Source organism: Oculina patagonica, chromosome 7 (genome assembly GCF_052425735.1).
Source record: "Oculina patagonica isolate OP01 chromosome 7, crgOcupat, whole genome shotgun sequence".
Classification (NCBI taxonomy): domain Eukaryota; kingdom Metazoa; phylum Cnidaria; class Anthozoa; order Scleractinia; family Oculinidae; genus Oculina; species Oculina patagonica.
In genome coordinates this window covers 15,388,099-15,415,582 of record NC_135764.1, presented here as the reverse complement: position 1 = coordinate 15,415,582, position 27,484 = coordinate 15,388,099, and the positions used below count along the sequence as shown (strand labels likewise).

At 37.2% G+C, this 27,484-nt stretch overlaps 2 protein-coding genes across 2 annotated transcripts in view; both read right to left on the bottom strand.

Moving 5' to 3' along the window:
• The window catches only part of LOC144659806 (polycystin-1-like protein 2), a 170,627-nt gene that overhangs the window by 35,872 nt on the left and 107,271 nt on the right, over positions 1-27,484 (bottom strand). The window contains exon 4 of the mRNA XM_078520327.1: positions 13,513-13,884. Coding sequence (XP_078376453.1) covers positions 13,513-13,884 — 372 coding nt within the window. The remainder of the gene's footprint in view (positions 1-13,512; positions 13,885-27,484) is intronic.
• LOC144660936 (uromodulin-like) lies at positions 1,891-11,073 on the bottom strand. Its single transcript, XM_078521655.1, has 4 exons — positions 10,994-11,073; positions 10,395-10,443; positions 7,815-8,193; positions 1,891-2,483 (listed from the first exon to the last, which is right to left on the bottom strand). Exons 1-4 carry the CDS (start codon positions 11,071-11,073, stop codon positions 2,089-2,091), a joined length of 903 nt encoding a protein of 300 aa, XP_078377781.1. The 3' UTR covers positions 1,891-2,088.

Here is a 27,484-nt window from a genome sequence, read left to right as displayed (position 1 = left end):
ATGGAGAAATCTGGTCACGTGAGTAAAAAAGGTTCTATTTTGCTTAAATAAACTTTTGGAAAACTCTTGTATTGAGTGGTTATGCAATGGCGCTCGGCGTGTAAGCAACGAGACGTCCTTCAATAAATTGTTGAGCTGCAGTCGGAATAAAAAGGTTTCCGAAAGAAAAAGGAAACTGCTTTAAGGTCGTTGAAGTCGTAATTTAAAATGACGGGTTTAGCGCTTTTTAAGGGTAAACAGCATTCATGGAGCTCACGAAGCTTAAAACTTATTCTGCTTTTTGCGTGACCTCCTGCCTGTCGATCCGGTTAGGCATTAACATGCCTTCCCTACAGTACACCACAAAGAAACGACGAAAATTCATAATCTCCATGGTAAATGACTGCAGTTTCATCAGAAACCTATAAAGAAATTTATTATCTTGGAATTATTGCGATATTCATCTTACCAGCTATAGAATTTTCCTTGTTTTTCACAGTACACCATCATATAATCTTTAATTTTTATTGGTAATGTGGTGTACTGTGCTTATTTTCCTCAAATAAAACAGAAAAACCTCAATGTCAATTTCGGTATGATTGTTACTGTACAAAGATTAATTTAAGCCAGTATTGTGCCTTGTAGAACCTTTAAACAATCCCAATTTTGACATTTGGAATTTGTACTGTCTATGTGAGTTATTAACCACTACGTCTCCGTTTACAAATGAGTTGAATGAATGAAACTTGTAAGTTAATAAACTGTTATAAGAAAACTACCGGCATCCAGGCATCCAGTAGAGCGGCAAAGGTGACAAGCAAATGAACTCTGTACATTCGGGGATTAGTTCCCAATTAGCACCTAGAAATTTCACATTCATTGCCCTTTTATCTGTATGGCAGTTCCTCTACGTATGATTTCGAATGGCACAAGAAGAGTTTAAGCACAGTGGGTATCCAAAGGAAATTGCATTTCTAAGCTTCTTCTGGGGGCCTTAGGATCCTTTTGTGGTTACCGTCGCCTAGTACACCATCGGAAGTTGCTTATGAAAAATGTTATTCAAACCCCTGTTTTTGGAGAGATAATAAAAAAAACCTCGGCCGACCTTCTCTGCCCCAACCCTTTACGGGCCTATTTTACCAGGCCTGCAACTCTTTACAAAGCCGGCTCTCTTGAATCCTTTATATCTCCTCAGGAAGAATAGGGCCTTAACAAAGCTGGCTACGCCCCTGTAATGTGTGTGGATTTAGGTTCCTCCTGCATATATTTTACAAATTTTTAATATCTCCGGAACCAAAACAGATATTTGAAAATGAAAAAAAACATCTTTTTATCTTTTATGGAATTCTCTATGATAAGCCTATAATTGCAAATGGTAAAAATTTGATCAATTTTAGCAGTACATGGAAAAGGACGGTGTAATTTTTGCATCCATCCACTTCAAGTAAAACATATACCAGTGACAATACTGTAATGATTCGATTTAGCGCCCTCCTTCCTATAAGCCCCCTCTTCTGAATAACCGCCCCCCTTTGAATGTGTTTTTGACAATAAGCGCCCCTATTCCAATAAACGCCCCCCCCATTCTAATAAGCGCCCCTCTTCAAATAAGCACCCCTATTGTGGATAACTGCCCCTACTGAAGAAATCAACGTCGAATCGATAAACTCATGAACATTTCCCGTACCGTACATGTATATTTTTACTGCTAAAATGAACAATTCTTTTAAAAGTAACTGAACTTCAACAATTTGTTACTGTTACAGTTTCTGTTATTGTTAGTTATTTTAAAGGGACGGCGTCACAAGAAGTCTTTTTGACTAGTACAGTGTGTTTTAGCAAGGCCACGCCACTATTAGTGGATTTCCAATTGATACCAACACTTTCATTTGATTTGCAGTCAAGTTTTGTTTTGAAAATTTGGTTGTTTCTCAAAAAATTAAATAAGCGCCCTGTCCCGAATAAGCGCCCACCCTTGAGGTGCCAAAAGTAAATAACCGCCCCGGGCGCTTAATCGAATCATTACGGTATTAGTATTAGTTTATTCTTTCTTGTTGTTTTATAGGGTTTTACAACATATTTAAACTTCGTTTTATGTTTTATTTTAAATCACTCAGATTTCGAATGCAACTTACCAGCACCAGCGTTACCACAATATCGAAGATTGCAGGTAGGCGGCTTCTGTAACTCATACACGAAATAACCGTTACAGTTCTGCACTTTAATGTTGTTACGCGAATAACAGCAGTCGACCCACCCGGTATAACAGACTTGACGAGTCACCACACCTTCAGCCACTGTCGGGTGTGCACCATAAAGCCAGCCTGGATATTCAGTACCGCAGCGATACTTCATCACACAATTGTCCGCCATCCGATCCCCGGCAGCTCCTTGGAAACGGTACCAGCCCGTTACCAGGCCCTTATCGCACAAATAGTCCTTCACTGCGTTTCCTTGAGCGCGGTCTGCTTCACTGAGGACGGTGTAATTTTTACACCCATCGACTTCAAGTAAAAACAGAACAGTTATTTATATTATTTTTCAAAATAGTTACGCCTTTTTTATTGTAAACATGTTTCGGATGAAACTTTATCCATCCTCAGTACAATAAACAAAACCCGCTAGTGGATATTATATTAAGACAGCAACGACCCAATTCCACTGGCGGGTTTTGTTAGTTGTACTGTAGATGGATGAAGCTTCATCTGAAACATGTTTACATTAAAAAAGTTGCGAATATTTTGAAAATTATTTCCCGTCTGCTGGTGTTACGTAAAATTAGTTATATTAATGAGAAAACTACAACCCTAGTCAGAAGTAGTTGGAACGCTTACGCTAGAAAGATAAAATATGCGTAAACTTGACGCTTAAACTTTCTCAATGGTGCATACAAACATTTTAAGAGCCCCCCTCACCCCCTTTCAATGTTGAACCAATTGTGGCTAAGGATTGTCTGTGCAATATGTTCGGGAGCTCAACATTGAGAAGGGGAGGGGGGAGAAAAGGAATTAATTAAGTAATCGTGCCAACACTTCTGACGATAGTTGTCTGAAAAGTGAATTAATTGCTTATAAAACGAAAACGATAATGCATGTAGCCACCATATATTTCCTGGAGATTGCTAAGTTACTAGCCTTTTTAGTGGCAAGGTCATGACCCGTGACTGCATATTTGACCAATTGTATTAATTCGAAGAGAATGTCACATAATGGTTTGCGTGACTAATAATTTTCGTGTATCTTAAACGAAATAGCGCGTTGCAAAGGCTTCTTTATAATATAAATCTTTCAAAACTTTCAAAATGTTAAATGTCTCCGTTTATACTATAGGCACATGTAAATTGCACAAAAAATGTAATTTTCATGGAAAGGAAGTGCACCGACATGTAAAAAGAACTTTGACGCGTGTTACAATAGTATGTTTGTTATTGTGATCATAGGGCAAGTGTAAGTCAATAGCATGTGGTGTATTTCAATTTCATGCTTCCCGACTGTTTGAAAGACATGCAATAGCTTATGAATAAGTAATCGCACGTTGCTAACATATAGAGCGTTTTCACGTGACGTCACATTTTTCGCGGGAAATTTGAGACGCCATATTGGTGTTCCACTTTTCCATCATGGCGGTATATTCCCTCTCGGATTATGTGAACAACCTCGATCCCCACGTAAAGAAACCTACTCTGATGAGATTTCTTGTGTTGGAATGGATCCATATATCCTGTAATAATTCCGGATAAAACATACGATCCAGAATGCTTGCCTCCTGTCGAATCTATGGATTTGCTGTCGTTTTGAGTGCTAGAAACCGGCTATTACAGTAAGGACCAATCTTTTAGAAGTTCACACGGGCGTATAATCAACTTATTCAGGGTTTGTAAATAGCGTTAAAGAGTATAAAATAGGTAAAAAGTTTATCGTTCTCGGAAAGGTAAGGCATTCACAAAGAATGAATGATTCAAATGTTACGCTTTCGATAATAACCGAGCAAAATGGTGGCGGGTCAAGGCAAATGTGGCTCGCATATCAGAAGAGTTCTGTTTTACATCGAGGCATGGAATCAAAATAGGAATAACGGAAAAACTTTAATGTTGTGGCTTTAAGTTTGATTCACCCATTCTCTGTTTCTATTGTTTCAAGGAGCAGAAACATATCAACAACTTGTCCGCCAACTTCGATAATTTGCAGCACATGTTGTCTGAGTTAATATATTTGCCTTCCTGGGATTAAGTTGACCAAAATTGTTTGCCCAATGTTTAAATACCAGGTTATTTATTTACTTTCCAACCCAGTCTTTCAAATGCTGGAGGAGTTGGTTTTTGTATCAATGCAGATCATTCAGTTTTTTACAACTAGTCCTGAACTACCAAAAACAACACATGACATTGAGGCTCTATGGGTAGAAATGCAAAATGGATCTCAAAGAAACATGATCTGTAGTGTGATTTATCTGCACCCAAATGGTTATATACAACACTTTATGGATAATCTTAACTCTACAGTTGACAGGATTCATCGGAAGGATAAGTTCTGCATTACCTTGGGAGATTTCAATCTAGTCCTCCTTAAATTGGATTCTCACGCAGATACAGAAAACTTTTTAAATACCTAAGGGGTCCTCTAGTTTTCAACCACTTCCTAATATTATTCATATTGGATAATTTTTGGCTAAGGGTGTTCGTAGAGTAAATAAATCCCCCCTTCAGTATCTCACACCTTCATCTCAGGATAATTTCTTTCTGTTTCCCATAACATGCCATAACAACTGTGGAAATTGAAAATAAAATTATTAAACTGAATGCCAGCAAGTCTACTGGACCCCTTTAGTATACCAATCAACATCCTAAGAGCTACTTAATATGCCATATCTAAGCCTTTACTACGAGAAATTATATTTAATAAATGCTTCCTTTTCAATTCTACTGGAATTGTCCCAAGCAATTTAAAAAAAGCTGAAGTTACCCCTGTGTTATAAACAAGTTTAGGCCTTACAAACAAGTTTAGACAATTCTGTCCATATTCAATAAACTGTTGGAAAAATTGATGCATAAGAGAATACTATACCTCTTGACAAAGAAGAAAGTAATTTATTGCAAACACTTTGGTTTCTGTGAAAACACTCCACTGATCATGCCATTCTAAGCATCATCGACTTGATGCAACATGCAATTGACGGCAACGAACTTTCTTGTGGCATAATTATTTTAAGATTTCAGTTAAGCCTTTGATACTGTAAATCATAACATCTAGAGTGAGAAACTAGATTATCGTGGATTTCGTGGAGTAGCGAAAGATTGGTTCACCTCATATCTTACCAACAGATATCAGTTTGTTTTCTTGGGACATAATATGTCAGATCTTCAATCTTCGAAATGCTTGCTGCTAACTCGGTCATTTTCTAACATATAGCATCAGCTAAATCGTCTCTACTTATGGCAGAAATACATCTGTCTCTTTCCGTAGTCAGGTATTCCACGTACTTGCCTTGGTTGACAATAACACGTAGAACACGAAAAAACTCAGTTTTTCACCACTGGGCTTTCTTTTTCCCCATATTATTGCCACAGCCGACAAGAATGCAAAGAATCTTAATGTAAATGAGTTGTTTCGCGCATTAAAGTAGTCGAAAAACTGTAAATTATGCTCTAACTGTTGTGTGACGCTACTCAAACTCTGCTTCGATGGAACACCAATATGGCGGATAAAGTCGGTTGCCATGACAATGGAGAAATCTGGTCACGTGAGTAAAAAAGGTTCTATTTTGCTTAAATAAACTTTTGGAAAACTCTTGTATTGAGTGGTTATGCAATGGCGCTCGGCGTGTAAGCAACGAGACGTCCTTCAATAAATTGTTGAGCTGCAGTCGGAATAAAAAGGTTTCCGAAAGAAAAAGGAAACTGCTTTAAGGTCGTTGAAGTCGTAATTTAAAATGACGGGTTTAGCGCTTTTTAAGGGTAAACAGCATTCATGGAGCTCACGAAGCTTAAAACTTATTCTGCTTTTTGCGTGACCTCCTGCCTGTCGATCCGGTTAGGCATTAACATGCCTTCCCTACAGTACACCACAAAGAAACGACGAAAATTCATAATCTCCATGGTAAATGACTGCAGTTTCATCAGAAACCTATAAAGAAATTTATTATCTTGGAATTATTGCGATATTCATCTTACCAGCTATAGAATTTTCCTTGTTTTTCACAGTACACCATCATATAATCTTTAATTTTTATTGGTAATGTGGTGTACTGTGCTTATTTTCCTCAAATAAAACAGAAAAACCTCAATGTCAATTTCGGTATGATTGTTACTGTACAAAGATTAATTTAAGCCAGTATTGTGCCTTGTAGAACCTTTAAACAATCCCAATTTTGACATTTGGAATTTGTACTGTCTATGTGAGTTATTAACCACTACGTCTCCGTTTACAAATGAGTTGAATGAATGAAACTTGTAAGTTAATAAACTGTTATAAGAAAACTACCGGCATCCAGGCATCCAGTAGAGCGGCAAAGGTGACAAGCAAATGAACTCTGTACATTCGGGGATTAGTTCCCAATTAGCACCTAGAAATTTCACATTCATTGCCCTTTTATCTGTATGGCAGTTCCTCTACGTATGATTTCGAATGGCACAAGAAGAGTTTAAGCACAGTGGGTATCCAAAGGAAATTGCATTTCTAAGCTTCTTCTGGGGGCCTTAGGATCCTTTTGTGGTTACCGTCGCCTAGTACACCATCGGAAGTTGCTTATGAAAAATGTTATTCAAACCCCTGTTTTTGGAGAGATAATAAAAAAAACCTCGGCCGACCTTCTCTGCCCCAACCCTTTACGGGCCTATTTTACCAGGCCTGCAACTCTTTACAAAGCCGGCTCTCTTGAATCCTTTATATCTCCTCAGGAAGAATAGGGCCTTAACAAAGCTGGCTACGCCCCTGTAATGTGTGTGGATTTAGGTTCCTCCTGCATATATTTTACAAATTTTTAATATCTCCGGAACCAAAACAGATATTTGAAAATGAAAAAAAACATCTTTTTATCTTTTATGGAATTCTCTATGATAAGCCTATAATTGCAAATGGTAAAAATTTGATCAATTTTAGCAGTACATGGAAAAGGACGGTGTAATTTTTGCATCCATCCACTTCAAGTAAAACATATACCAGTGACAATACTGTAATGATTCGATTTAGCGCCCTCCTTCCTATAAGCCCCCTCTTCTGAATAACCGCCCCCCTTTGAATGTGTTTTTGACAATAAGCGCCCCTATTCCAATAAACGCCCCCCCCATTCTAATAAGCGCCCCTCTTCAAATAAGCACCCCTATTGTGGATAACTGCCCCTACTGAAGAAATCAACGTCGAATCGATAAACTCATGAACATTTCCCGTACCGTACATGTATATTTTTACTGCTAAAATGAACAATTCTTTTAAAAGTAACTGAACTTCAACAATTTGTTACTGTTACAGTTTCTGTTATTGTTAGTTATTTTAAAGGGACGGCGTCACAAGAAGTCTTTTTGACTAGTACAGTGTGTTTTAGCAAGGCCACGCCACTATTAGTGGATTTCCAATTGATACCAACACTTTCATTTGATTTGCAGTCAAGTTTTGTTTTGAAAATTTGGTTGTTTCTCAAAAAATTAAATAAGCGCCCTGTCCCGAATAAGCGCCCACCCTTGAGGTGCCAAAAGTAAATAACCGCCCCGGGCGCTTAATCGAATCATTACGGTATTAGTATTAGTTTATTCTTTCTTGTTGTTTTATAGGGTTTTACAACATATTTAAACTTCGTTTTATGTTTTATTTTAAATCACTCAGATTTCGAATGCAACTTACCAGCACCAGCGTTACCACAATATCGAAGATTGCAGGTAGGCGGCTTCTGTAACTCATACACGAAATAACCGTTACAGTTCTGCACTTTAATGTTGTTACGCGAATAACAGCAGTCGACCCACCCGGTATAACAGACTTGACGAGTCACCACACCTTCAGCCACTGTCGGGTGTGCACCATAAAGCCAGCCTGGATATTCAGTACCGCAGCGATACTTCATCACACAATTGTCCGCCATCCGATCCCCGGCAGCTCCTTGGAAACGGTACCAGCCCGTTACCAGGCCCTTATCGCACAAATAGTCCTTCACTGCGTTTCCTTGAGCGCGGTCTGCTTCACTGAGGACGGTGTAATTTTTACACCCATCGACTTCAAGTAAAAACAGAACAGTTATTTATATTATTTTTCAAAATAGTTACGCCTTTTTTATTGTAAACATGTTTCGGATGAAACTTTATCCATCCTCAGTACAATAAACAAAACCCGCTAGTGGATATTATATTAAGACAGCAACGACCCAATTCCACTGGCGGGTTTTGTTAGTTGTACTGTAGATGGATGAAGCTTCATCTGAAACATGTTTACATTAAAAAAGTTGCGAATATTTTGAAAATTATTTCCCGTCTGCTGGTGTTACGTAAAATTAGTTATATTAATGAGAAAACTACAACCCTAGTCAGAAGTAGTTGGAACGCTTACGCTAGAAAGATAAAATATGCGTAAACTTGACGCTTAAACTTTCTCAATGGTGCATACAAACATTTTAAGAGCCCCCCTCACCCCCTTTCAATGTTGAACCAATTGTGGCTAAGGATTGTCTGTGCAATATGTTCGGGAGCTCAACATTGAGAAGGGGAGGGGGGAGAAAAGGAATTAATTAAGTAATCGTGCCAACACTTCTGACGATAGTTGTCTGAAAAGTGAATTAATTGCTTATAAAACGAAAACGATAATGCATGTAGCCACCATATATTTCCTGGAGATTGCTAAGTTACTAGCCTTTTTAGTGGCAAGGTCATGACCCGTGACTGCATATTTGACCAATTGTATTAATTCGAAGAGAATGTCACATAATGGTTTGCGTGACTAATAATTTTCGTGTATCTTAAACGAAATAGCGCGTTGCAAAGGCTTCTTTATAATATAAATCTTTCAAAACTTTCAAAATGTTAAATGTCTCCGTTTATACTATAGGCACATGTAAATTGCACAAAAAATGTAATTTTCATGGAAAGGAAGTGCACCGACATGTAAAAAGAACTTTGACGCGTGTTACAATAGTATGTTTGTTATTGTGATCATAGGGCAAGTGTAAGTCAATAGCATGTGGTGTATTTCAATTTCATGCTTCCCGACTGTTTGAAAGACATGCAATAGCTTATGAATAAGTAATCGCACGTTGCTAACATATAGAGCGTTTTCACGTGACGTCACATTTTTCGCGGGAAATTTGAGACGCCATATTGGTGTTCCACTTTTCCATCATGGCGGTATATTCCCTCTCGGATTATGTGAACAACCTCGATCCCCACGTAAAGAAACCTACTCTGATGAGATTTCTTGTGTTGGAATGGATCCATATATCCTGTAATAATTCCGGATAAAACATACGATCCAGAATGCTTGCCTCCTGTCGAATCTATGGATTTGCTGTCGTTTTGAGTGCTAGAAACCGGCTATTACAGTAAGGACCAATCTTTTAGAAGTTCACACGGGCGTATAATCAACTTATTCAGGGTTTGTAAATAGCGTTAAAGAGTATAAAATAGGTAAAAAGTTTATCGTTCTCGGAAAGGTAAGGCATTCACAAAGAATGAATGATTCAAATGTTACGCTTTCGATAATAACCGAGCAAAATGGTGGCGGGTCAAGGCAAATGTGGCTCGCATATCAGAAGAGTTCTGTTTTACATCGAGGCATGGAATCAAAATAGGAATAACGGAAAAACTTTAATGTTGTGGCTTTAAGTTTGATTCACCCATTCTCTGTTTCTATTGTTTCAAGGAGCAGAAACATATCAACAACTTGTCCGCCAACTTCGATAATTTGCAGCACATGTTGTCTGAGTTAATATATTTGCCTTCCTGGGATTAAGTTGACCAAAATTGTTTGCCCAATGTTTAAATACCAGGTTATTTATTTACTTTCCAACCCAGTCTTTCAAATGCTGGAGGAGTTGGTTTTTGTATCAATGCAGATCATTCAGTTTTTTACAACTAGTCCTGAACTACCAAAAACAACACATGACATTGAGGCTCTATGGGTAGAAATGCAAAATGGATCTCAAAGAAACATGATCTGTAGTGTGATTTATCTGCACCCAAATGGTTATATACAACACTTTATGGATAATCTTAACTCTACAGTTGACAGGATTCATCGGAAGGATAAGTTCTGCATTACCTTGGGAGATTTCAATCTAGTCCTCCTTAAATTGGATTCTCACGCAGATACAGAAAACTTTTTAAATACCTAAGGGGTCCTCTAGTTTTCAACCACTTCCTAATATTATTCATATTGGATAATTTTTGGCTAAGGGTGTTCGTAGAGTAAATAAATCCCCCCTTCAGTATCTCACACCTTCATCTCAGGATAATTTCTTTCTGTTTCCCATAACATGCCATAACAACTGTGGAAATTGAAAATAAAATTATTAAACTGAATGCCAGCAAGTCTACTGGACCCCTTTAGTATACCAATCAACATCCTAAGAGCTACTTAATATGCCATATCTAAGCCTTTACTACGAGAAATTATATTTAATAAATGCTTCCTTTTCAATTCTACTGGAATTGTCCCAAGCAATTTAAAAAAAGCTGAAGTTACCCCTGTGTTATAAACAAGTTTAGGCCTTACAAACAAGTTTAGACAATTCTGTCCATATTCAATAAACTGTTGGAAAAATTGATGCATAAGAGAATACTATACCTCTTGACAAAGAAGAAAGTAATTTATTGCAAACACTTTGGTTTCTGTGAAAACACTCCACTGATCATGCCATTCTAAGCATCATCGACTTGATGCAACATGCAATTGACGGCAACGAACTTTCTTGTGGCATAATTATTTTAAGATTTCAGTTAAGCCTTTGATACTGTAAATCATAACATCTAGAGTGAGAAACTAGATTATCGTGGATTTCGTGGAGTAGCGAAAGATTGGTTCACCTCATATCTTACCAACAGATATCAGTTTGTTTTCTTGGGACATAATATGTCAGATCTTCAATCTTCGAAATGCTTGCTGCTAACTCGGTCATTTTCTAACATATAGCATCAGCTAAATCGTCTCTACTTATGGCAGAAATACATCTGTCTCTTTCCGTAGTCAGGTATTCCACGTACTTGCCTTGGTTGACAATAACACGTAGAACACGAAAAAACTCAGTTTTTCACCACTGGGCTTTCTTTTTCCCCATATTATTGCCACAGCCGACAAGAATGCAAAGAATCTTAATGTAAATGAGTTGTTTCGCGCATTAAAGTAGTCGAAAAACTGTAAATTATGCTCTAACTGTTGTGTGACGCTACTCAAACTCTGCTTCGATGGAACACCAATATGGCGGATAAAGTCGGTTGCCATGACAATGGAGAAATCTGGTCACGTGAGTAAAAAAGGTTCTATTTTGCTTAAATAAACTTTTGGAAAACTCTTGTATTGAGTGGTTATGCAATGGCGCTCGGCGTGTAAGCAACGAGACGTCCTTCAATAAATTGTTGAGCTGCAGTCGGAATAAAAAGGTTTCCGAAAGAAAAAGGAAACTGCTTTAAGGTCGTTGAAGTCGTAATTTAAAATGACGGGTTTAGCGCTTTTTAAGGGTAAACAGCATTCATGGAGCTCACGAAGCTTAAAACTTATTCTGCTTTTTGCGTGACCTCCTGCCTGTCGATCCGGTTAGGCATTAACATGCCTTCCCTACAGTACACCACAAAGAAACGACGAAAATTCATAATCTCCATGGTAAATGACTGCAGTTTCATCAGAAACCTATAAAGAAATTTATTATCTTGGAATTATTGCGATATTCATCTTACCAGCTATAGAATTTTCCTTGTTTTTCACAGTACACCATCATATAATCTTTAATTTTTATTGGTAATGTGGTGTACTGTGCTTATTTTCCTCAAATAAAACAGAAAAACCTCAATGTCAATTTCGGTATGATTGTTACTGTACAAAGATTAATTTAAGCCAGTATTGTGCCTTGTAGAACCTTTAAACAATCCCAATTTTGACATTTGGAATTTGTACTGTCTATGTGAGTTATTAACCACTACGTCTCCGTTTACAAATGAGTTGAATGAATGAAACTTGTAAGTTAATAAACTGTTATAAGAAAACTACCGGCATCCAGGCATCCAGTAGAGCGGCAAAGGTGACAAGCAAATGAACTCTGTACATTCGGGGATTAGTTCCCAATTAGCACCTAGAAATTTCACATTCATTGCCCTTTTATCTGTATGGCAGTTCCTCTACGTATGATTTCGAATGGCACAAGAAGAGTTTAAGCACAGTGGGTATCCAAAGGAAATTGCATTTCTAAGCTTCTTCTGGGGGCCTTAGGATCCTTTTGTGGTTACCGTCGCCTAGTACACCATCGGAAGTTGCTTATGAAAAATGTTATTCAAACCCCTGTTTTTGGAGAGATAATAAAAAAAACCTCGGCCGACCTTCTCTGCCCCAACCCTTTACGGGCCTATTTTACCAGGCCTGCAACTCTTTACAAAGCCGGCTCTCTTGAATCCTTTATATCTCCTCAGGAAGAATAGGGCCTTAACAAAGCTGGCTACGCCCCTGTAATGTGTGTGGATTTAGGTTCCTCCTGCATATATTTTACAAATTTTTAATATCTCCGGAACCAAAACAGATATTTGAAAATGAAAAAAAACATCTTTTTATCTTTTATGGAATTCTCTATGATAAGCCTATAATTGCAAATGGTAAAAATTTGATCAATTTTAGCAGTACATGAAAAAGGACGGTGTAATTTTTGCATCCATCCACTTCAAGTAAAACATATACCAGTGACAATACTGTAATGATTCGATTTAGCGCCCTCCTTCCAATAAGCCCCCTCTTCTGAATAACCGCCCCCCTTCGAATGTGTTTTTGACAATAAGCGCCCCTATTCCAATAAACGCCCCCCATTCTAATAAGCGCCCCTCTTCAAATAAGCACCCCTATTGTGGATAACTGCCCCTACTGAAGAAATCAACGTCGAATCGATAAACTCATGAACATTTCCCGTACCGTACATGTATATGTTTACTGCTAAAATGAACAATTCTTTTAAAAGTAACTGAACTTCAACAATTTGTTACTGTTACAGTTTCTGTTATTGTTAGTTATTTTAAAGGCACGGCGTCACAAGAAGTCTTTTTGACTAGTACAGTGTGTTTTAGCAAGGCCACGCCACTATTAGTGGATTTCCAATTGATACCAACACTTTCATTTGATTTGCAGTCAAGTTTTGTTTTGAAAATTTGGTTGTTTCTCAAAAAATTAAATAAGCGCCCTGTCCCGAATAAGCGCCCACCCTTGAGGTGCCAAAAGTAAATAACCGCCCCGGGCGCTTAATCGAATCATTACGGTATTAGTATTAGTTTATTCTTTCTTGTTGTTTTATAGGGTTTTACAACATATTTAAACTTCGTTTTATGTTTTATTTTATATCACTCAGATTTCGAATGCAACTCACCAGCACCAGCGTTACCACAATATCGAAAAGGGCAGGTAGGCGGCTTCTGTAACTCATACACGAAATAACCGTTACAGTTCTGCACTTTAATGTTGTTACTATATTCACAGCAGTCGCCCAACCCGGTATAACAGACTTGACGAGTCACCACACCTTCATCAACTGTCGGGTGTGCACCATTAAGCCAGCCTGGATGTTTAGTACCGCAGCGATACATCATCACACAATTGTCCGCCATCCGATCCCCGGCAGCTCCTTGGAAACTGTACCAACCCGTTACCAGGTTCCTATAATCGCAGAGGCTGTCCTTCACTGCGTTTCCTTGAGCGCGGTCTGCTTCACTGAGGACGTTGTAATTTTTACACCCATCCACTTCAAGTTCAAAACATAACAGTAAGTTATATTATTTTTCAAAATAGTCACGTCTTTTTTTAACGTAAACATGTTTTGGATGAAACTTCGTCCATCCTCAGTACAATAAACAAAACCCGCTAGTGGATATGATATTAAGACAGCAACGACCCAATACTACTAGCGGGTGTTGTTAATTGTACTGTAGATTGATGAAGGCTTCATCTGAAACATGTTGTAAAAAAAGTTGCGAATATTTTGAAAATTATTTCCTGTCTCCTGGTGTTACGTAAAATTAGTTATATTAATGACAAAACTAGATTTCCTTATTGTAAGGTGTGTTATCTTTTCGTGTTCAGGCTTCCATTTCAACTTATTTTTTTCTATTTTTTTTGGATTTTCAAGGTTTTTCAACATATTTGCAGTTCATTATATTTTCTACATCACGCAGATGTCTTCATTTTCATTTGTTTTAACTAGTTTTTAAATTAACTTAACAACTGAGGTCTTTTTGGAAAGGGGATTGGGGCGACCATGGTGTGAGGACGTACGTGTATCAAATCGCTCCCGCTAAAGTTTAAGCTAAAGTTTACTTTTTATGGCCAGTAGTACAGTTTTAGCTGCAAAAAGAAAAGACAGGGGAAGTGGAAGTTCGGATCAGTAGTGATATTTCCTCGCCAGAAGGAAAAAAAATCTGCCAGAACAGCCCAAAGTCTGACTCTATCAGCGTCAAAGCGTTCACCGACGAGTCCGCCACGGCACGAAACATGGAGAAAATTAGAACCCAACTAGAAGCAATTTTGAGCTGGTTCGACAGCTTCGAAACGAAGTTGGGAAAGTTAGAAGGTTTATTCGAACGCCTGAAAAATGTTAAGGTAGCGGTAAGCAAAAACCGCACCGAATTAGACCATGTGAACGAGAAAACCAAAGTGATCCAGAGTAATGTCGCAGAGATGAAAAGGGAATAGTGTTTGCGAACTCTCAGATAGAAGACTTAAGTGGCGATGTCCTTTAAAGCGGACCACCGCATTTCGGGTCGGAACAAAGTTTTCCTTCAAACTTTGCCCAGTGAACTATCTTGGTTCACAAGTAAATGCAACGGCTTTAGTTTTTTGAAATACGTTAAAATATATGTTTTAGAGCCTATAACAGCCAAGGCGACTTAAAGGCTAATTTTGATGGTCACTACAACGAAAAATTACACAAGTTGACGAGCTCGGCACACAAAAACCGCCGACCAAGACAGAAAATTATTATAATCCCATGAAAGGTGGTCTTTGAAAGATTGTAAAAACATGTTTGTTTTAATATTTTTCTTATTTTCAGGTTCGGAAAAATTTATATCTCAACAACCGTCATATCGCTTTTTATAAACATGTCAATCTACCCTGACTTTGCTAGCCGTTATTTTCCAAGTCCAGACCAGACTATTCTAAATACCAGCTGAATTCTACTAAAAAGATGCCAGAGAGCACAGAAATCTAAAAATACCTTGCACTTCTTACTTTCTTTTGCCACAGCGACTTCCAACTTTTCGTGTTTTAAGCGAATCTTCACACGCATTATGCAAATGAGGTTGTAAACCGAACAACGGTTGTTTTCAACAAAAACCGTTAAATTGTAAAATTTTGGCATTGGAAGTAAAAAATACTGGGAGTATAATAGAACGGAAACTTGCAAATGATACAAGTAGTTAAAATGTACGAATTATTCGGTCTCGAACTTTGCATGCTTCCAAGACAAATGTAACAATTAATTTGCAAAATGTGTTGTCTGCTGAACTTTGACCGATTTTTTCGAACAAACCGTTCTAGTTTTTTGAAACTCGCTGTGTTTTATCTATATTTAAATACGAAAGCATTCAAGGTGTAAAATTTAAATAATTCATTCAGTTTTAACTGGTCTAACAAGTTGGAGTAATGTACCTTTTGAAATCAACAATTTGTGACCTCTTAATTCAGTTGACTTGTTTTGTTGCCATTTTATAACTTTGCAATTTTATTTAGCTAACCTACTGTTAAAAGACACATTCCTAAACGTGTTTTGCATACAGCAGAACTCATTACTCCCAGCCTGAATTCCCGCCGTATTTGTGGTCGCCTAAGCTACTTTCTATAAACCGCCTTACAATTAAACCGAATTTGCGTGACTTTTTTGTGTGTAATGCATAAACAGGATTTGCGTCGGGAAAACCGGACAGTTTGTACCGTCAAAATTCTATTGCTACAATTCACGTTACCTGTTTTAAGGATGCCCAAAGACATTTGGCATTGTTATTCTGTTACTTATTTTATTCATCGTTTAGTGTTAAGTGAAATATAATGGCACGATTTGTAAAACAAATGTTCGAGACAGTTCTGGTAAGTATTGTTACAAAGTTTTGTAATTGGTTCGGCCCTGGGTTCGGCAAATAAAACTTCAAAACAAGATGTCGTGCTTTTTGTCGCGAACGGAAAAGTGTGGCGATTCACGAAACATTTCAGGTCTCTTCTGCTTGCTTCAGTGCGATAAATCGATAGACAGCCATCTCGCTTCTATACATTTATCACAAGAGGACACTACGGAATGGAAACTTATCCTGGCCAGAGCTAGCTTTTTCGATGTAGAGGGGTCGGTTGTCGCAAAAATTAACGTGTGCGCCAAGCACATGGGCACACATATGGAAATTTCTGGCGCACAAGAACAGTTTTCCTTTATCAAGCGCACCAAGGACGTCCACGACGTAAATCTATTCCGTAAGGCTATTTAGCAGATTACGGTATTTTCGTTTAAGTCGGATCAGGTGCGTAGAGAATTACCATACACTTTCTCTCACATAAAACTAGTCCAGTCCCTGAACTCTCTCTTCCGCGCGCCCTTTATAGAGGTTGAAACCAAGCGTGTGAAGAGAGAGTCCAGGAAAACTTGCATGTGCATGAGCCAATCCCCCCTCCCTAAATTGGGCAAAAAACATATAATTGGCAGCACTTTTGAAAACGCGCGCGCACAATTAACGAGCTCAACTACGCAACTGTGCACACTATACTAAAGCAGGATCACCGGAATAACTTTAAAAAAGCCTAGCTTGCCAGTCATTGTCTACTTAAAGCTAACGACCAAAACACAACAAATCGCTCACCGTCAATTATTCCTAGTATTTTTTAACTGTTTAATGATTTGGTTTTGTATGAAATTTAGCACAGTTTTTTCTCGCATTTATTCGCGCACTTGGTCGTGTAGTTTAATTCGTCATTTGGGCGAGCAATTCTTACCTTAGCGTAACCTTAGCGTGCATCTTAAGGCCGTTCGCGCTTATTGTTTATGCGCATCCTTAGTGCGCACGTGATTCATGTCACAACGTCATGCCACGCCATACATTGAGCGCGCGCGCTGTGAAAGCTTTCTGAGCACATATAGGATGGGTAGCCGTTCTGCTCACTTCGCTTGGAGTTTGCTCTTTTAAATGATCGGTGACCCCTACTTTTTCTTAACGGACTTCTTTTGTTAATTAATATCTACGTTTTGCGAGAAAATGAAAAAAATCTATCGAGTGGAAGTTTGTTTTCATTGTCCGGCTGACGTTTGAATTTCGCTTTTTGAGCTTCTCATTTTGCCGTACGACAGTTTTTAATGCCTTTTTCAGGGTTAAGTCTTACAAAAAGGATGTCAACACAGGAATTATTTACGTAACAGACGCCCTTCTACAAAATGTGACTAAGATTGTTTGCCTCCGCTCACTAATCTTCGATATTTTTAACTACAAGCCTTGTAAACAGTGCTGAATTTCGCGTGCCAATTTTGCAAAATCAGGATAGTTTTCCACACGCTTTATCTCGGAAACAAAGTCGGTGGCAGCAGGAAAACTTTTAAAAAAATCTATCGAGTAGAACATTTTGCCACGAACGTCCTTAAGCAAGTGACGCCACACTCCTCGCTTCTGATTGGTTCCTTCTGAGCATGCGCATGCAAGTTATCCTGGACCCTCTTTTCGCATGCTTGGGTTCAAGCCCTATAAAGGGCGCGCGGAAGGGAGAGTTCAGGGACTCTGAAAATAAATAAAAATAAATGTAAAAGTAAATTAGAAATTACACGGCTAAAGGAAGGTCTTTTATAGCTGGTGAGTCATTGAGGCCCTTTCTTAGTTTTTTTGCCTTTGCCATTAGGGGTGGACCATTAGATTATGATGGGGGTGGGGTCCAATCTATTACCCTTTTATACCATTTGGACAGGAAAGGCACCCCTTTCATATACCGAAAACACATGAAGTCTTGATGTCAGTTTTACGTAGCGTTTAATAAATTTACGTAATACAGTCATAAGGTTTCTTCGAAATATTTTAATTGAAGACCCTTTTAAATACTTAAAAAACCGATATCCCGACCCTTTCATAAATCTCAACTTGTGAAATTCCTGGCCTTTTATATACCTGAAGCATGAAAAAGGTACTCCGGACCCCTTTCGGGTTTTGGGCGTATCCTCCCCGTATAGGCTATTAAAGACCCCCTCCCCTTGGTGGTGGTGGTGGTGAGCGGGGGGCGGGGGGGGGGGGGAGTGGCGTTGTTCAGAGACGTTTTTTGTTATATGCTTAAAGGTAGTTGTGGAAACTGAAACTTCTATAAAGCGTCATCCAAATCCAAATGGATGAGCAAAAAAGTCGAAAGATGAAGAACCAAGTGATTAGTTCTGAACTGATTGGTTATAATGTTTTGGCCGTGTCACGTCAGTTTCCGTTTTGACCGAGTGATCTATATTGGAGTCAAGAAAACAGACAAGTACTTTTTTGATAAAAGTATTTCTTTGAAAAGTATTTTATTTGCAATGAGATAGTGCTTTCCTTTCCTTTTTTGGAGGAAAATGACATGATCTCAGAGTGTAGTACACTCTTTTTTGTAAGAAAATATTCTTATTTTTCTGCCGATTTTAGGCTGAATATATTCTTATGAACATTATTAGAAAATACCGTTTGACATTTCCGTTTTAGCAAGTATTGGGTAATCAATTACAAGTGTTTGGTGTCCAGATCTGTATCGTGTTATATTGTGCACATGTACCATTGCTTTTCGTTGCAGCCTGGCCGTTTTGGCGTTAAAACAAAGCATTCCTCACAGAGATAAAGTGACGGAAATGAAAATACCTGATTTTGTTTCAACTAAAACTACCGGTATATTCTTTTTAAAATCTCAGCCTCGGATTTATTTCTAAAATATTATTATTAAAAATTTGCAAATTTCAGCCTCGATATTCTTATAAACTACATTCTTATAAAATAAAAAGAGTGTAAGTTGTACCGTGTAGTGGCGACAGGGATCAGAGACGTTTCTAACCTGCGATCAGGTGTTATTTTTCTCGATCGCAGGTTAAGACGTTTCTTGTTATAAGCTTAAACTGAAATTTGTGTAAGGTGTGATAGCACATCGTAACATGAAGACCAAATGGATAAGCAAAAAAGTCGAACGAACCGAGATAAAGAACCACGCTATTAGTTCTAAAAAGATTTAGTTATAAATTATTGGCCGTGTCACATCAGTTTCCGTTTTGTCACGGAAAAACTCGCCCCAGGGATCTAAATTGGAGTCAAGGAAACAGACTTGTTCCTCGCGAAGCGAGGTCGAAGGTCGAGCCTAGCGGGGTGTATAATTTTGTCCCTCAAAGGGCTCAGGCGGGATGAAATCTCGTGTGGAGTTTACGGTCATATATATATATGTATATATTTGTGAGCTTGGTGTCTGACGGAAATGACGTCACACGGCCGCGCGCTGGTGGCCTGATGGTGTGAGGCGTCGAACTTGAAATCAGATCTTTGGGACTGAGGGCGGGGGTTCGAGTCCGGCTAGGGTTTTTTTTTTTTACTATTATTTTTTTTTGTGGGTTCGAATCCTGAGCCTTTCATTTTTATCGTTTTTCTTTTCGGATTAAAATAACACTGATTTCCACATAATACTCCCTCAACGCCTATTCAGGCTATAAACTGCTGGGTCTGTAATCGTGCGGCAGTTCGTTGTTGTTCAGTTTCTGTTTCTATTCTGTCTGCTGTATTTTGTCGAAGTCTCTGTAATCGTGCAGTTCGTTGTTGTTCAGTTTCTGTTTCTATTCTGTCTGCTGTATTTTGTCGAAGTCTCTGTAATCGTGCAGTTCGTTGTTGTTCAGTTTCTGTTTCTATTCTGTCTGCTGTATTTTGTCGAAGTCTCTGTAATCGTGCAGTTCGTTGTTGTTCAGTTTCTGTTTCTATTCTGTCTGCTGTATTTTGTCGAAGTCTCTGTAATCGTGCAGTTCGTTGTTGTTCAGTTTCTGTTTCTATTCTGTCTGCTGTATTTTGTCGAAGTCTCTGTAATCGTGCAGTTCGTTGTTGTTCAGTTTCTGTTTCTATTCTGTCTGCTGTATTTTGTCGAAGTCTCTGTAATCGTGCAGTTCGTTGTTGTTCAGTTTCTGTTTCTATTCTGTCTGCTGTATTTTGTCGAAGTCTCTGTAATCGTGCAGTTCGTTGTTGTTCGGTTTCTGTTTCTCTTCTGTCTGCTGTATTTTGTCGAAGTCTCTGTAATCGTGCAGTTCGTTGTTGTTCAGTTTCTGTTTCTATTCTGTCTGCTGTATTTTGTCGAAGTCTCTGTAATCGTGCAGTTCGTTGTTGTTCAGTTTCTGTTTCTATACGGTCTGCTGTATTTTGTCCGTTACTAGGCAACAATAACCCAGAGCTTCGCGAGGCCCTGCGAGTCACGTATATATAGTAAGTATTTTTTTGAGTAGCGTATTTCTATGAAAAGTATTTCATTTGCAATAAGGCAGTGCTTTTCTTTTCTTTGTTGGAGGAAAATATCTCCTATTGCACTCAGAGGGATGATAATTGAACGTCGATACTCACAATTTTGTAAGTATAAGATGTGTGTAAATAAAATTCAGCTCGCACGAGCGAGCTTTGAAGTATTAAAATACCTAATACACAGAGATAGACTAAAACTTAATGATGTCTGTGTATGTAACAAAGAAGTTAAAAACGAAATTCATCAGGAAGAAAGGCAATTAAGGCCACAAAGGACCGTCTTCAGCTACTTCTTGCAAAATGGAAGGTAACAGTAGAAATTATTGTTTTTAACTTCGTACAGGTATGTGATAATTTAATTAAAATGTCACGAATTCTTTATTTCAATGTGTTGTGTTAAAATTGAACTTATTAACTGAGAAAGCGTTTAGATTCCAAAAATAACAAAACTGTTAACTCAACAATAGAAAGCAGCAAAACCTAAGAGTACACAATCCAATAAGTTTACCTGACCAAGTTTAGCAGTCAACGCAACTGCATTATTAATTCGCATCAGTACGAATTCAAAGTTCCAGGATGAATAATTCGCCGTTTTTAACCGCTTAAATCGTTTGCAAGTGATCATTCTGTGAAATCACCCGTATTTTTGACTTGCAATGCCGAAAGTCAACAAATAAACTGTTTTTGTTGAAAACAACCGTTGTTCGGTTTACAACCTCATTTGCATAATGCGTATGAAAGATTCGCTTAAAACACGAAAAGTTGGAAGTCGCTGTGGCAAAAGAAAGTAAGAAGTGCAAGGTATTTTTAGATTTCTGTGCTCTCTGGCATCTATTTAGTAGAATTCAGCTGGTATTTAGAATAGTCTGGTCTGGACTTGGAAAATAACGGCTAGCAAAGTCAGGGTAGATTGACATGTTTATAAAAAGCGATATGACGGTTGTTGAGATATAAATTTTTCCGAACCTGAAAATAAGAAAAATATTAAAACAAACATGTTTTTACAATCTTTCAAGGACCACCTTTCATGGGATTATAATAATTTTCTGTCTCGGTCGGCGGTTTTTGTGTGCCGAGCTCGTCAACTTGTGTAATTTTTCGTTGTAGTGACCATCAAAATTAGCCTTTAAGTCGCCTTGGCTGTTATAGGCTCTAAAAAATATATTTTAACGTATTTCAAAAAACTAAAGCCGTTGCATTTACTTGTGAACCAAGATAGTTCACTGGGCAAAGTTTGAAGGAAAACTTTGTTCCGACCCGAAATGCGGTGGTCCGCTTTAAAGGACATCGCCACTTAAAAGAGAAAGACAACGTAAATACACGCAAAATCAAGGAGCTGGAAGACAAACTTCTCTACCAAGAGGTTTATAGCCGAAGAGAGAACGTACGCTTTTTTGGAATATCTGAAGCGACGCAAGGTCAAGAAAACACTGCAGAGGTGTTGCACAAATTCTTTAGAGACGAGCTCAACATTCCCGATTCAGACGAAATCGAATTTCAGTAGTAATGTACTACACTCTGAGGCAAATTTGCCTTAGAGATTTAGTACATACTACTTCCCCGTTGTTGGGATCAAATCTGGGTTCAAAATCTGGATTCAAAAAATGGAAATCAAACTGAATCCCTGCGCTGGTGTGCCGTTAGACCCGAGATTGCTCGAGGGTAGTTTTATGATTAATAAAAACTTTAGTTTTTATAAGTCCTTTTATCGCTGGAAAACCAAACTGAAAAACCAAACTGAAATCCAATAAAAATCTCTTATACTAAATTTAAAAAATATAAAACAGTGCTGGAAAATAGCGATTAGCTTTTGTGGCATCGAAAAGACGTAGTCTTTGAGACGGGGATGACAAAAGCGACTCGAATCGCAACGATGCTTGGTGGGAGGAGAGCTCCCGGGGGGGGTACTCCAAAAAGTTTTGTACGGGGAGGCTCCGCCCCAAGTTCTAACCCCTTACCCTTTTATATACCATTTTTGACAGAAATTGTACCCCTTTCGTATACCTTTAACTGAAAAAAGGTACCCCTTTCATATACCTAAGAGACATAACATGGCCTTAAAATAGGACGTTTTCTTGTCATTTTTATGTAGCGCTTAATAAATTAAAATAATACAGCCATAAATTGCGTCTGTTTGAAATATTTTAATTAAAGGCCCTTTTAAATAGCCAAATGACATATTTCCATACCCTTTCATATACTTAAACGCGTGAAATCCCTACCCTTTTATATACCTGAAGCCTGAAAAAGGTACCCCTTTCGGGCGGAGCCTCCCCGTATAGGCCATTATAGGGAGTACCCCCCCCGGGGGAGAGCTTTGCTCGATGGCATCGTTTAGCACTGGAAAACCAATCATGAAAACCAAACTGAAATCCAAAAAAAATATTTTATACTAAATTTAAAAATATAGAATTCAGTGCTGGACCATAAGGCGATTAGCTTTTATCGTGAGTCGAGCCGGGGAGATAAAAGCGACTCGAATCGCCACGATCGCTTGGTGGGAAGAGATACGAAGTATCGATGGCGATCGTCTGCACTGAAAATCAAATATGGAAAATGAACTTCTTATACTAAAAATCAAAAAAATGGAAATCGAAAAATACCTTGGATCAAAACCTAGGATCATAACCTGGGATTAACAGATGAGTTTGTCTTTAATATCCATAAGGATATGTTTCTATACAGCTTTCCGATATGTATTTTATTGCGCGCTTGTCATATCCAAAGGTGTATACCTTTTCTTCATATTTGTTTACAATTTGTTTATTCTGTCTGCTAATTCGTGCGTTTGTTTCCTGCTGTTAGTAACATCATTAATATTTTAAATGCTTCAACCAATTATAACTTTCATTTTTTTAGTCAAAATTGTTTCTTAAATAAATTATTTTTTCAAATTGGTTTTAAAGTTGGTTGGGTTTTAGAAGCTGAGTTTTAATTTGAACTATATCTAACCATTCATAATATAATAATATTGTATATTTGTTATATTTTTATATATACTCCTATCATTAATAAGATAATATGTGATGTCCTTAGGAATTTCTAGCTTTTTACAAATTATAATCAATGGAGTTAATTGCTCTTCTTTGTTTAATTTTTTAATAGGTACTCCGTCTTTAAACCAATGTTTTACTACAATATTACACATTTTGGTATATTTTGCTTTGAGGTCATTCGATGTCATTATTATTACTATTATTATAAATACTTTATATATTTTTTGTTTTTATTGTTTGTAGTTCTCTAAATGGAATTCAACTGTTAAAGTCATCACTGTATCCCTTCCATTTGACAAGAGCCTGTTTCTTTTTGTAGTCTCTACGGATCACTTTATCAATTCTGAACACATCCTGTTTTGCTTTTAATAATTCAGGTTCATAAAAGCTACCTTGTATTTCCTCATCTCTGAGATCTTTCAGTTTGTATGTAATGGGATTAGTATGTTGGATCTTAGTAATTACGAACATTTTTTCACTCCAATTCGGTGTATAACCCTTATCGAAAACAATTCGTTTATACTTAGATATTCGGACCTTGTCACCAACCTTAAATTTTGGTTTCGCTGATAATGGCTCCATATCACCGTATAGGTTAAAGTAAACAGTTCCTTCATTCTTTTTCTTTGAAGCTTCTGTGGGTGTCATCTTTATTGAACTGTGTTTTGTATTATTGTATTCTTTCACCAGTTTGGGTAGCATATCTAAATACTGTGTGTTACCTTGAATAGTGAACTGTTTGTACATTTTATTTTTCAAAGTTCTATTAAATCTCTCAATTACAACAGCTTTACCTTCATTAAAAGTGGAATACATCTTAATATCATTTTGCTTTAGCCATTTCTTGAATGTTTTGTTATAAAAGCGTTAGTTATTGATGTACCTTTCTTATCTTTCAATTGTATAGCCCAAGTGAATTTACTGAATACGTCAATAATAGTTAATAGATATTTATAACCTTTATTCCATTTTGAAAGTTTATCCATAAAAACTAAATCAGCAGACCATATCTCGTCAATTCCATTTGATATTACTCTTCTAGTTTTAAATTTTCGTCTGATTGGTTTATGTAACTCATTGGCTAATTGTTGAGACCAATCATTTTTACTCAACGCTGTTTTCCGTTTTTTGACTTCTTTTTTTACACCCATACCTACTTTAGCCTTGGTAGCAATAGTGTTCCTTGCAATGGCATGACCCCATTGTCTGTCCAACTATGGGATGGCATCAAGGGCTTTTACCATTTTTTATCAGCTTCGTTTTTGCATTTAACCTGATTCTTCGAGGATTTATTAGCACAAACACTGTAATCAACATCATGCTGCATTGATACAGCATCTGTTTTACCAGTTGGTTTTTCATAAATCTCAAGTATCTGACCAGTATTTGGGTTCCATTTTACTTGTGTTTCAAGAGGGTTTCCAAGACCAGTGTATTTATGACCAGGCATTACAAAGCCCCTTTTTGGTGCTACTTTCAAAATAGCTTTATGAATATCAAGACCCTTACCCTTTCTATAGAAATCAATATTATCTTTCACTCCTTTGAAAGCTTGCCCTGCTAAAAGTCTTGCCATGAATTTGCTCTTCTTTTTCATACAGTTTTGACAATTGGATTTTTCCATAAGTCGACCATTTTTGGATTGGACTTTTTTACGATTTACTGAATCAGTCATCATTTTACAAGATACACAGTAAGATTGACACATTATTTATATAAGTTAGATATTAATCACGGTAAGTATTATGCCATTTACCATTTTTCCATACAACCCCAGAGCATGAAGGGTCTTGGTGTTTACTTGGTGATGTCCAGAATTTCTTTGTGAAAAATCCATTCTTCTTATTAAAAGCCCCTTTAGCGATATTGCCCGACCAGTAACGTTTAAGCAAATCTTTATCGCCTCCGGTAGCACCCATGATAGCCGATGCTAAGTCTTGGCCTGTTGAAACCCTGGAATCTTATCACCGATTTTTTTGTTCATCGTTTCACCAACACCACGACCAGTTTGTTTATTTTTCACAAAACGAGTTTTAGTTATACCACATTCCGAACAAGTACACTTCATCATAAGTCGCCCATTTTTTGTTTTGACGTATCTTTCAGATCCTTCTTTACACAGAGTCTGTTTTTTCTGTTTTACACAATACGATTTCATATATAATATGATTACATATTTTTGAAATAATTGCTTATAAAACGTTCATTGTACAATGTGTCACTCATTGATAAGGGTTTCATTATTTCATAAAAGCCTTTATCGTATACCAATGCTTGATGCAAGAAATACAATGCATAATACCCGCATAATACGCTCTGAATATGTTGATATTGCGTTGTATTATAAAATATCTGTTTAATGCCATCTTGTTCAGCCCGTTGTTTAAATTCATAGGGATATGGCATGCCAAATGAGTCGAAGTACCACAATGTTTCTTTCTTATGACCAGGAACACAAGTCCAATGAGTACCGGAACTTTTATAACTGTCTAAATTAATGACACATTGACTATGTCTTTTAGGCATGTGTTGGTCTCTGCTGTATATGCCGGTGATATTGATTTTTAAATAATTACACCATCTCATGAGATTAATATCACTTAGAGGTTTTTTGATAAATGCAGGTTTTTTATAATAATAATAATAATAATAATAATAATAATAATAATAATAATATTTAATACTTATATTTACTTTTTTTGGTTTTAAGATCTTTTTTTGGAAGCACCAATCCGCCTTTAAGAAATTTATCATATTCACCCCAAGAACCAATGAATGGTGGCGGTCTGTAAGATAATGCATCTCTTTTAGTCGGTAGTTTAATTTTACCACCGTTTTTTGATCTTTGTTTCCTAATGTTTGGTGATGGATAATAAGGGTATTCTATTTGCATTCCTGTACCTCCTTGATTATCAGGAGTGACTTGAATTCCTTTTCCAATCACCTTTCGCATTTTACTTATTTGTGCTTTAGATAAACTCAATTTAATTTCGAGCCCCTGATTTTTTACTTTATTATACCGTGTTATCTGCCTTTCTGTAAGGTATAACTCAGTATTACTCTTCTTTTTGATCTGATGCTTATCAATCAATAAACTCACTTTTGCTCTGGCTAGTTTTTTCATTTGACCTTCTGTTAGAGGAATATGTGTTGAAATATATTTTGTGCTCATGTATATAATAGTATTAGATTAATATCACATGACATTGAATATAAAATTTATACCACAATAAGTTCATTCCCAATTTTATCAATTACAATTCTTTCCTCATAAAGAACTACAGCGTAAATCATATATTGATCAGTAGCTTGTACATTCAATCGATAATGAAACAATAATTGTTTTGAATCATCACTAACGGATTCCTTGTAATTGCGCAAATCAAAATATAGTATTCCAAACAAATCCGTAAATTTTTGCAAAGTCAATTGAGTACCCGAATTATAGTCATTGTTTCTATACGCATATTCTTGGAGATCGCTGAAAAGCCGTGGTTTAAAATCGCAATCATATTCAAGTTCCGGGGTAAAATATGAATTTCCAACTTGCAAACGGCAAGTAGCAAGTGTACATGCATTATCACCTGAATTTACCTTAAAAGTATCGAATATGAAGGGGTTTTCCTGTTCATTATTACTCTTGTTTCTCTGCAAGTATACAAAAACATGCTTTGCACTTTTTATAGCTGGTGTGATTTGATATATTCCAGAAATGGCATTAGTCGGTGATGAGTGTTTGATAAATTCTCTCAAATATACTCATTTCGATGCTGTTAAAAAACTGTTATTCACTAATTTTTGTCCTGCTGATGTAAAGTTCAAACGCGGTAACCATAACTGAAAATCTTGAACCACATATCGTGTTTCATCACCCCCAACTCTGTAAATGAAT

Coding starts and splice junctions, on each gene's coding strand:
- LOC144660936 (XM_078521655.1), bottom strand. CDS start 11,073: ATGACCGAGTTAGCAGCAAGCATTTCGAAGATTGAAGATCTGACATAT. Junction 8,194..10,394: donor GAAATTATCCTGAGATGAAG/GTGTGAGATACT, acceptor ACTGTTCTGTTT/TTACTTGAAGTCGATGGGTG. Junction 2,484..7,814: donor TTGTGGTAACGCTGGTGCTG/GTAAGTTGCATT, acceptor TTTTACTTGAAG/TCGATGGGTGTAAAAATTAC.